Source organism: Corapipo altera, unplaced genomic scaffold, assembly GCF_003945725.1.
Source record: "Corapipo altera isolate COAL_440 unplaced genomic scaffold, ASM394572v1 60935, whole genome shotgun sequence".
Classification (NCBI taxonomy): domain Eukaryota; kingdom Metazoa; phylum Chordata; class Aves; order Passeriformes; family Pipridae; genus Corapipo; species Corapipo altera.
Window position 1 is genome coordinate 164,195 of NW_020885003.1, and position 10,956 is coordinate 175,150.

At 49.0% G+C, this 10,956-nt stretch overlaps 1 protein-coding gene across 2 annotated transcripts in view; it reads left to right on the top strand.

Annotated features, from left to right (window-relative positions):
* Positions 1-6,431: 6,431 nt before the first annotated feature.
* The window catches only part of LOC113958726 (serine/threonine-protein kinase PAK 3-like), a 17,489-nt gene continuing 12,964 nt past the window's right edge, over positions 6,432-10,956 (top strand). Inside the window, exons 1-3 of one of the 2 annotated variants that reach the window (XM_027667235.1) lie at positions 6,432-6,636; positions 10,390-10,427; positions 10,823-10,945. Coding sequence is in view for 1 of the 2 variants with exons in the window: in XM_027667234.1 (XP_027523035.1) it covers positions 9,391-9,469; positions 10,390-10,427; positions 10,823-10,945 (240 nt within the window). In the remaining variant the exon portion in view is untranslated. Of the gene's footprint in view, positions 6,637-9,245; positions 9,470-10,389; positions 10,428-10,822; positions 10,946-10,956 lie in introns of those variants that run through there. The other variant, XM_027667234.1, reaches the window with a different exon arrangement.

Below are 10,956 nucleotides of genomic sequence, written 5' to 3' on the forward strand. Positions count from 1 at the left end.
TTCCACCATGTCTGTACTCCCCTCCTCAATCTCCTGCAGCAGCGGAGTTATCTGCTGATGTAGATAATTCTCCCATTCCAGCATCTGTTTGGCCGTGTCCACACCCATCTAGTAGTCCATCTTCAACCCAGGATGGATGACCAACAGAGCCAGAATGAGTTGGAGACGTGACCTGGTGAGAGAAAAGGGGCTCAGCAGGTCTGGGTGGGAGGGAACAGGGGGCTGGGGGCAGCTGTCCCATCCACAAAGTTTCTCTGGACACCTGGCACCACTGAGAGCCCAGAGCCTCTCTTTCCCCAGCCACAGGGGCAGTACTGTGCCCTGCTCCCGTGCTAGGAAATTGTGCCCAGACAGCAGCAAAAAAGTCAGAGGGAAGTCAGTGATGCCATCTGAACAAACCACATGTCAAAGTACCTTCAAGCCCACCATGGGAACCAGGGACACAGGTTCACATGCAGTGGCTGCTCTGCCTTGAGTAAGAGGGAAAAGGCAAAAAAAAAAAAAATCCAATTCCGGAAGCGCAGAAGTGTAATGGCTTATAAGAAACACAATTTTGCCACTAAAGAGGAAATGGCCTCAAATTTATACAAGTTTATAAACTACACTGGGGTGGGTTATATTGAGTACTAAGGAAAGTGCACATGCAGGAAGAGTGCTGGGTTGGACGGGGGTGGGGCAGATGCCCAGGAGCTTTCTAACCCATCACGAGATCCAAAGCTCTGAGGGCAGGGCATTCTACTGTCTTGGGCTGGGGGAATAGAGTCTTAGAGCTCTCCTAAGTGGTGCCAGGTGCCTAGAGAGGCTTTGGGGACATGCCAGATACCCCCAAGCCCCTGTTCCTCCCACTCAGACCTGCTGAGCCCTCTTTCATCCCACCAGACCATGTCTTCAACACTTCATGACTATGAGAAACATGATAAAGTATATCTTAATAAAGGATATTCAATGAAGTATATATAGTTGTTATGAATAGTCATAACAGTGTTGGAAAAAGGTAGGAAACTTATGTGTGCAGCTGTTCTGTGACCTCCACGTTTGACCACACCAAGGCGCCTGGCCAATGCCCTAGGTATGGGTGACTCCGAGGTCATGAGAAACTGCACGTCCACACAGATGAATAGTTACAGACCTGGCATAAAGCTGACTTTTTTTCTGAGAGTATAAAAGGCTGATCCAGAGCCTCACCTACAGGTGGACACACTGAGTAGGAATTCTCCCAGTTACCCAAGACTCCTGGCATCATCTGCAATGGGGCTTCCCAGCTAAGTGTGGGCCTGGATGCTGAGCTTTAGGTGGCAAATGGTGACATATTTCTTCTTAATCGGTGTTCTCTCTCTCTCTCTATGCAGTAATGATCTGATGCATTGCTAATTTTCTTTTGTGTATTTATATACAAAATATATATATATATTATTTGTTTTATTGTGTTTGTTTAATAAACTGTTCATATTATAAGATTACTAGTGTGTAGCCATTTTGTTGAGTACTGTGCCTGTCTGCAAAACAAGCACCCATACCTGGTCCAGGGCCAGGCAGAGCTGTGGGCGCGGGGTGGTGAACCGTCTACTGAAAGGACAGGCAAGCAGTAAGCTGGGAGTGTCCTCCCTGGTGTCCCCCTTGGCACAACCCTATCATCCCCCCGTGCCAGTGCTGGCATGGACACTGGTGCATCCAGCACCAAGGTGCCGTGTCCTGGGCCTTTTGCCAGGGTGTGTCTGCCCTGGCCCCAGGGCCACGGATGGGGCAAAGGCATCTGGGCTCCGAGGGATGTACTGAAGCTTGGCAACCACCAGTTCCTCCTGGAGGAGGGGAAGGCTGCAAAAAGACAGCTTAAACATCACTGACCAGTACTGAAGTTCAATGAAGGTTTTTTTCAGGTGTACGTAGGTACACATAGTGTAACTCTTGTTAGAAACTCCTGTCAATAGGCACTGCCCGAAAGAGCCTGGCTCCGGCTTCTTTGTAGTTTCCCTTCAGGCCTTTTCATACACTGATCAGATCCCCTCTGAGCCTTCTTGTCTCCAGTCTTAACAGTCCCAGCTTGCTAAGCCTTTCTTCAGGGGAGAGATGCTCCAGTCCCTTCTTCGTCTTCATGGCCCTTTGATGGACTCACTCTAGTATGTGCATCTCTCAATTGTACTGTGGAACCCAGAACTAGACACAATGCTCAAGGTATGGCATCACCAGACAAATAGAGAGAAAGGATCAGCTTCCTCAACCAGCTCACGAAACTCCTCCTGAAGCAGTCCAGGCCACCACTCCCATCAAGGACACATGTTGGCTCATGATCAACTCAGTGCCCACCGGGACCTCCAGGGTTTTTTCTGCAAAGCTGCTCCCAAGCTGGGCAGCCACCACATGAATTGGTGCCCGAGGTTGTCCCTTCCCATGGGCACTACTTTGTGCTTCCCCTTGTTGAAATTCTTGGGGCTCCTGCCTTTGCAGGGCACAACCCTGGGGTGATGCAGAGAGCAGCATCAAGTTGTGACTCGGGGCAGGAGGAGGGATTTGGGCCCCAACGTAGTAAGGCTGCACCAGGCAGTGCAGGCTGGTAGGAGAGCAGAGCCCTGGGACATGGGGCAGAAGAGGCAGTGAGGAGGAGGCCAGGCCTGGGGTGATGAGCAGTGGGGCACAGGCTGGCCCTGGAGACCCCCAGATGGAAACACCTGTCCTGGGACCATCTACAGAGATGCAGGCCTGGAGCTGGGCAGCACATGTCTTTGGGCTTGTGCTGGTTTAAAGGTAAACTGGCAGGGGAAATGAACCCAACTCAAAAGAGAGATTATAGTCAGAATAACAATTTAATAAAATAATACAATAAATACGATTATACAGACAAACAATTGGTTTTAGCCCGCAAAACCTAAATGTATAACTTTGAGCCCCCTGAGTCCAAAGTAAAAGGAGTGTGATGGTTTCACTCTAGGCCTTCCTGGAGACCAGCTTGTAACCAGGAAGGAACTAGGAAGGTGACCACAGAAGTATTCCATGCTATTCCTTTACATAACTGGAGGCATAAATAAAGCCAGCAGGAGGGACCTCTCTCTCTTCCTTTCCGGCAAGGTTCAAGAACAGTGGGTCCCTGTCTCAGTCTGGCTTATCTGGAGCTGAGGTCTACAGTGACTGCTGTTATCTGCCACATGTGAGGGGAGAGTGCTGGGCCGTGTCCAGCCGTCCTGCTTCTCTCAAGGGAAGCTGTGAGATTTTGTCAGTTCTTCAGTTTGCTGGTAACCGGGTTTTTAGATTGTGTAGACCTGTTTTGTTGTTGTCCCTTTTCATCCTATTTTGTCCTTTTTCCCTTCTCCCTTCCTCTCTTCCCTTTAGGAAGCTATTTAGGGTTTCTGGGGTTATAGGTATATAATATTCTCACTGTATATATCTGTTTCATATGTAAAATATATATTTTTGCTATAGCTTTGGCTGCTTGGTTTTTTTTCTTCCCTCTCTGGGAAGCAGACCTTATTGTCAAGTTTTGGAGACTTGGCAGGAAGCCAGCTCGAAACTTGCACAAGGAGAGGGAAAAACCTGTTGGTGAGAGTGCTGTTGCAGTCTGGTTGAAAAGTGGTGGTTGCAGTCTGGTCGAGAATGGTGGTCTCAGTCTGGATGAGAGTGGTGGTCACAGTCCTTCTCTGGATCCCACGAGTGGTTAAAAAAATTCCAAGACTCCAAGATTACATATATCCTCCAGTTCAGGCAGGAATGCCCAGTATCCCCTCAGGGTGGGGAGTTCCACACAATGGGTATGAGGACAAGAGCACCCTCCTATCTCACAGGCCTCTCAACACCCAGTGTAGAGCCTGAGTCATCAGGCATGCTCTGGGCAGATGGTGTAAATGGTCTATTGATAACAGTTTCTGGGAAATGGCATGGAAGGCTATAGAATACATAGTTTTGGGTTACACCCATACAGTGATGAACTGGTCCCAGCTGTTCTAACTAGGACAGGACTATGGCAAAATAGTACCTGGTATATGTAGCAGGACCTGTCAGCATTAACATCCCACCCCAACCAGCCAGGGGATGCATTGCCACACCCCTTCTTCCACCACACTGACCCCACAGGGGCCAGCAGATGTGAGGAAACAGAGACCTAGCACCAGGAAAAGGGGGAGAAAGCATGGGTGGGGATTGCAATGCCAATGGCACTGTTAGTAACACCAAGACTCTCTGCAGCTTTAATGCATTTGATTTCTTTGATAGCTATAGACTACTGAGAGCTTTCTGATTGTGGGCCAGCTCATACCCCAGCTGCTGCCCTGGCCAGGATTTCAACACTGCCTGAGGTGTTCTTCTAGGGCTGCCGGCAACGTTTTGTCTTGTTGGGCTTGGAAGATTCCTGGGAGCTGCCAGCCTTCCTCTTCAGGGCTCGCCATGGTCCCTGAGGTGAGCGGTCTCTGTCCCAGCTGGGAGTGGAGGTACCCGCCACAGCCTCCCCCATAGCCTCATGCAGCTCTTCCTGCTCCCCATTGCTGGGAATAGGGGCACTGGGGGTGCTGCTGGGACCCCCACAAAGAGCAGCAGTTGAGATGCTTGGGCGTGGGTACTCCTCTTCGTCAGCTCCAGCAGGGCTGCCGGAGGGGGTTGGGCCACATGTGGGAAAGTGTCCTTGGGAGCTAGAGGGGCTGGGGGCAGCTCTTGGGCTACCCTCCTGCTCCTCAGCACTGTGGTCGTCCTCCAGGCCCAGCAGACGTTGGGCTTCCACACTGCACTGTTGCACAGCAACACCAATTAGCTGCTGCACAAATGTGGCTTCATGGGTTTGGAGGAAGGGCTCCAGCAGCTGGACCAGGAATTCTCCATTCAGCCCAAAGAGGCCCAGGATGGACATTACAATGTCCTCCAATATGGATGCCCATGCATGCTGGTTCCCAAAGATCAGCTGCAGCTCCTGATGCACCCAGGGCTGCAGGGACTGGAGGAGAGGTGGGTGGTCCCTGAAAATAATTGCCCAGGTGCGTGGTTCGAGGCCACCCGGAAGAGCCCTGGACAGCTGGTTCTCTACAGACTGTTGTGCTACTGCTGCAGGTCTGTGGGCAGCTGGATATCCAGAAGGACCTCCTTCCTGGTGGTCAACAACTGATGGTGCTGCAGGGGATGGGAGGACATATTCTTCAAAGTCGTCATCCGCCCGCACCGAGTGCACAATGGAGAGGATTCTTCTCTTGCAGAGGGGGCACTCGGGCTTGCTCTCAGCCCACTGCTGAATGCAGGGGTAGCAGAACTGGTGGAGGCATGGCAGCACGTAGCTTGGCTCCTCACAGCTGTCCAGGCAGACGGGGCAGCAGTTTTCCAGCTCCATGGCCATGCTCTCCACTCACTGCACTAGGCTGGGTGAAGCTGGGGATGTCCAGCTCTCTCACTGCCACTGCCACAGCTGACCCAAGGAGTGGTGGAAGAAATGCCCAGGTTCCTCAAGGAAGAAACCCTCCAAGGGCCCCAGGGTGAGCTGTACCCACCCAGCTCAGCTCTATGGCTGTGAGCCTGCCCCCTACCAGGGTGCCCTGCCTGCCTGGGCAGGGCCAGGGAAAAATTCGTGTTTGGGCCAGTACTGAAAGCTTCAAGGAGCAATTCCCTGAGCACACCGCCAGCACCAAAGGTGTTATTCACCACTCCAGACTTCACAAACTTGCTCAGCTGGCGTCCCAGAATGAGCTGGCTGGGTGAAGCTCGATGCACGGTTATAAGCAGCGAGGGATGCTGGGTCACAATCCGTTGCTTGGAAATGTCACAGCCATTGCTAAGTGATATCATAGTGGGCCATCCTCACCCACTGTGCTCTCCTCAGCAGCTCTGTGGTCTGGGGTTACCACAGCACCACTGCCCCCTCCCCCATCTCTTCTCTTGTGTTTTGTAACAGTCACTGAGGCCTCGTCTGTGTGTTGCCAGGGGCACCTTTAGCTGGGGCAGATGTTTCCAGGCACATGTGGCAAGAGGGTTCATTGGATAACACCTCATGCCTCCCTGGCAGGCTGCAACACAAAGTCCCACAGGCTCTCCCCTTGCCCCGGTGCTGCTGGCCAGCCCTTTGGGCTCCCCTGGTTCCTTGCACTGAGAGTCAATTGTTTTACTCTTTCTCCCCCAGACAGAAGGCTCAAGGGTGATGTCCTCTGCTCAGCATCCGTCAGATCTCATCCAGGCGCTACATCCTCTTTGGGGTCCCAGAGACTGGTTGACAAACCAGAGGACCTCAGGAGAGGAAGGCAGGGATTTGAGAGCTAGGGCTGGTTTAGTATGGAGCAGAGAAAATATCAGGGCACCTCAGAGCACACTCTGGTGCCTCTGGGGAAGGCATCAAGGGGATGGGGACAGGTGCTTCTTTGCACTTCCTGGTGGGAGGGTGAGGCAGTGGCATCTCCTGGAACTAGAGAGCTTTAGGAATCAAAACCCCTGTGAGATCATGAAGCACTGGAGTGGGGTGACCAGAGACGTTGCAAGAACCCTCATCCTGGCGATCTTCAGGACCTGAGTGGCCACAGTCCAAAGCACAACTGCCACAGGGCCATGATGGGATGCTGGCTGAAGTCCTGGAAGAGAAAACATTGCCAGTGGGAAATGTGGCAAAGATTTCCAGAGGTGCCATAGCTTCCAGAATGACATACACCTATATTCACCGACATCAGTGATTAACGTGTGGAAGTGGGTATCTCAGCCTCAAGACTGTAGACCTGATAAGAAGGTACATCTTGTCCAGACCACATGGCTGGAATGCATTCAAGGAGAAGAAACTGGTTTTAGGAGCCTTATGACCATAAAAGGATAATTTGAGGGATGGGATATTCCCCAAATGACCATCAGAAACTCTCAAGAGACCCCTACTCTAATGTAACTAAGTTCTGAGAAGTAATTTAAATATATAAAACAATTTGTGAGAATGCTCACCCTATATGCAAGAGTTTCAGGAAATACAGTGAATATGTATTAGTGACATAGATATAAACTAGTGTTTTAGATGCCTGGGTGTGCACGTGTTGGGAGGAGTGATCCCCCACACCCGATGCCAGAATAAAGTAATGCCTGCTTTCTAATTACAATTAGAATTACAATCTAATTACAATGTGAGAGAGTTTTATTTTCCTGAAGTTTTCAGTGATGGAGGAGTGAGCAGAAGTGCTGCCTGGGACTGCCATGCCTGTGCAGCCTAGCCAAGTGCCCCACGCCTCCCACCACTCAGGAGCCAGAGCTCTCTGCTGAAGGTGGCCTGAGTGTGGACAGAAACGCCGCAAAACAACCCCCCTTTGTTTTCCCGCAAGTTGTCATTCCTTGTTAAAAAGCACTGCACAGTTCTAGAATCATAGAATCATAGAATCAGCTGGGTTGGAAGGGACCTTCGAGATCATCAAGTTGAACCCTTGATCCACTACCGGTAGGAGAAAGAGCCCGCAGCACAGTGGGTGCCATCCCCTACCTAGCCAGGGCTCTCTGGCAAAGCAGCAGCAGTGCCAGCCCCTTTCAGCCCACTCCTCCTTGGCTTCACCTGAGAAACCATGAGCCTCTGTACGTCAGCACAGCCAGTCACATTCCCAGGCTGGATCAGCTCCTGCTGGCGGGCGAAGCCTGGCCATTTGACTGTTTCCAAAAAGTAGTAAGTGCAGAGGTACAGACATACATACAGAGGAGCCCTGGGACTACCCAATAAATGTGCAAATATATGGGGGATGTTTTTTGAAATTATTACAGGTCTCATGCCAGTAGTGCCTTCTCTGCTAGTTCTGTGCAATTCATTGGGCCATTCGCTGACCTCCAGCAGTCACCCCCAGCTGCATTCCCTGGTTGCTGTTCGTTCCATCTCAAGGCACTGTTGCATGGACTCCTGAGTTCCAGCTTTCAGGCTGGAGCACAAAGCCATGTTGTTCCTCCCAAGTGGATGTTCTGTCTCCATTTCACTGTGCCTTGGAGCAACTACATATGCTAAGAAGTACAACTTAGAAAGCAGGGCATAGAATGGGTTGCAAGCTGCTATATGTGAGCAGGCTGCTAGAGTTTTCTGTTCTTTTAGTTTGAAGAAACAGTGCATTTTCTGAACGAAGGATGATGTGTGATTAGCAGGGCTTTGGGAGTGTTTTTTCTAAGGCATGTGTCTTTGCAACCATTTCCTGATACCCAATCTAGAAGAAAATTCAGTGTCACACTGAAATTTTAAAGCTCCAAGGTTATGATATTAGTAAGTGGGAAAAGTCATGGCTGTAGACCCAAAGAAGTTTTACGTCACATGCATCTAATCAAGCATTTCTTGAGGATTGTCCCAACTTTCAGCCTGACATACACAGAGCATTTGCATTAGGACAATACCCAACCTCCCAGAAGTCACAGTCTGAGTTTGACCAGCTGCTCTCTCCACTGCAATTTGTGGGCTCATGCACTGACCAGTGGTGGTCCTGCGGCTGGAAAACTCCCAAAGCTTGGAAAGAACTTCTGTAGAGCTATTAAAAAATGCTAACATGGATTCAAAACTAGACACACGGCAAAAGCCCAGATCTCTCTCTATTCTTTTTATTTTTATTGAGAAAGGAAATCCCAGGTGATTTTTCCAGCCACCTGCTGTAAAACTCAGGAGGGAGAAGAAAACTGGTTTCAAAGCAAGAGGAGGGGGAAGGATGCTACCAAACTTTGGAGTGGTTGTGGCTTTGCTGTTTGCCTGAGGCCTGCCGATCACCTGATCTCTTTGGCCTCTGCCTCGTAGCTCCCACCTTTGATGGGACTTATCCATTTTGGCCCACTGGTTTCCTCCTACCACCACCTTCTAAGTTTTCCCACATTCTGTTTTAAATTTCTTGCTTCCTTTCCTTCTGACCATTCCAGCTCCATCCCTGCGGCTCACAGATGAGCCCAGGAAAGCTCCCAGAAGTGACTCACAGGCCCTAGATGCTACTTTGAGATGCCATAGCAAGGCAGCAACAGGTTGGTATGTGTGCAGCAGGTTGGTTACTGGAACAAGCGTTCTCATTTTTAGTCAGAAGCATAAGTAGTCAAAGGTCATGTTTCCTTTGGTTTGGTCACATCCTGGTTCCTTCTCAGTGTTCAGCGTGGGGTACAGGGTACAAGAGCTTGGTGCATTGTTTGAGTTACTCTTGGAACCTTTGAGCAGCAGGTTTTGAAATACAAGGGTATTTTATGCTGCTCTGTAACAGAACTCTCCAGGCTCTTTTTGTGTTTGCTGTTGTCCTGTTGCTCTGCATAAATTCACAAAGCAACATAGAGAGGCTGCTATTGTGATGTCAAGGGATTGTTGCCATGTCTTTGTGGTGTCAATGGTGCACAGAAGGCGTCAGTGATCAGACCAAATCTTTGCTTGCACGTTGCAGAAGTATCCTCCTGCTCAGTGTGTTCTCAGTGAACAGGGGTATCATTTATTCTCTTCTTGGAGCACAGCACTTGCACAACACTGCTAAAATGGCTGAGCCAATCGCTGCTGCAGTTTGCACTGTCTATTCTATGGGTTATTCCGGCTATTATTTGACCCATCTGGCACGTAAGTAGAGGTTTTTCCTGGGTGTAGCATTATCTGGCTTTTGTATTGCTGTGCTCTTCCTTAAGGGACTGAATTGATTGTAAAACAAAAACACCACTGAGATGCCACTAGTTTTGGTAAAGTTCCTGTCAACAGCTTCACCTAAAAAAGGGAGTATCTCTAGACACAAGGTGTCGATGACATTTGAAATGTAACCTGCAGGGGTTCTGTTCCCTCCACGGGATAGTGTGTGGCAGTGGAGTGTGTCATTTCTCAGTTTGCTGGTTTGATCAACACCTTCCAAAATACAGACTGGCACAGCTTCCCAAAGTCTTCCTAAAAACTGTGCTATTCTCTCCAGGATTGTGGGAAAGCTTCTGTTTTTCTAAATTCTGTCATTAAAGGATTTGACTCTCTAGCTTGACACTTTACTGTAGGCTAAAATAGTGATTCCCTTGGCATTAAAGTGCAAACTCCAAAACAGTTTGTGTATGCTCCTGAACCCGGGACCTGTTTCTGTGCTGTTTCAGAGTAGAACTGTCACAGCTAAGGCAGATTTTGGGGAAGATTTTCTGGGCAAGTGTTTTCAGCAAGCTAATGGGAATTAGTGCATGCAATTTATTTAAAAAAAAAAAAAGTAATAGGAAAGAGATGAGAAAAAAGCTGCTTTAGCTGTTGGGTGAAGCAGAAGCATTGACTGCTAAAGAAAAATCTGTATTTTCTTAACCAAGTTTCTTATTTATTACCTGACCAAACAGGCTGAAACGTAGACACAGCCTAGGACATTGTCCTGTTCTCTTGCTTGCTGTGTGAAAGAACTTTTGCTCCTGGAGTGATGTTGTGAAAGGAAAATGCTCTCCTTTTCGCTTGACTTGTTCCATGGGATTTCCCACCACAGGCAGTTTTTTAACATCTGGTTCATTTTCATGTGCCCATTTCAGGTCACCTCACCTATGGATGGAGAGAAGCCGATCCTTCAGTGAGTGAGAAGAGAGCCTTTGACATCCTGGCATTTAAAAGAATTGTGGGGCAAGCTGTGAGCTTGGCCTGTAACAGTAGAGTGTAGAGTGCCGGTTAAGTGGGCTGAAAGAAAGTCCATTTCAGTGTCTGCAGCAGCAGTAGCTGGCTATTTCTTATTTTCCAGTTTTGCAGACAAAAGGTTGCTTTCTGATTCTAGTCAGGGTGGAATATCTAATTCAGGACAATATGCAGTGCCGTCTAATTAGCCCATTTTAATTTAGTTTTAATGACTTAGAATACCATTTCTATCAAATTTTATGATTTCTCCTTAGTACAGCTTAGTATACAGCTGAATAGAAATAAGTTTATAAATGAGAGGTAACTCCCTATCTCTCGGCTATTGTCTGTCTACAGAGTACAAACCAAACATCAGCACCTCCTCAGTCTCCTTCTGTTCCTGGAGAAGAGGCCAAAGAGGAGGAAAACTACAACCACCCTCCATCTGTTGCTGCACCGCAGCCTGGACAACCTGAATCAGTAAGCAGCAG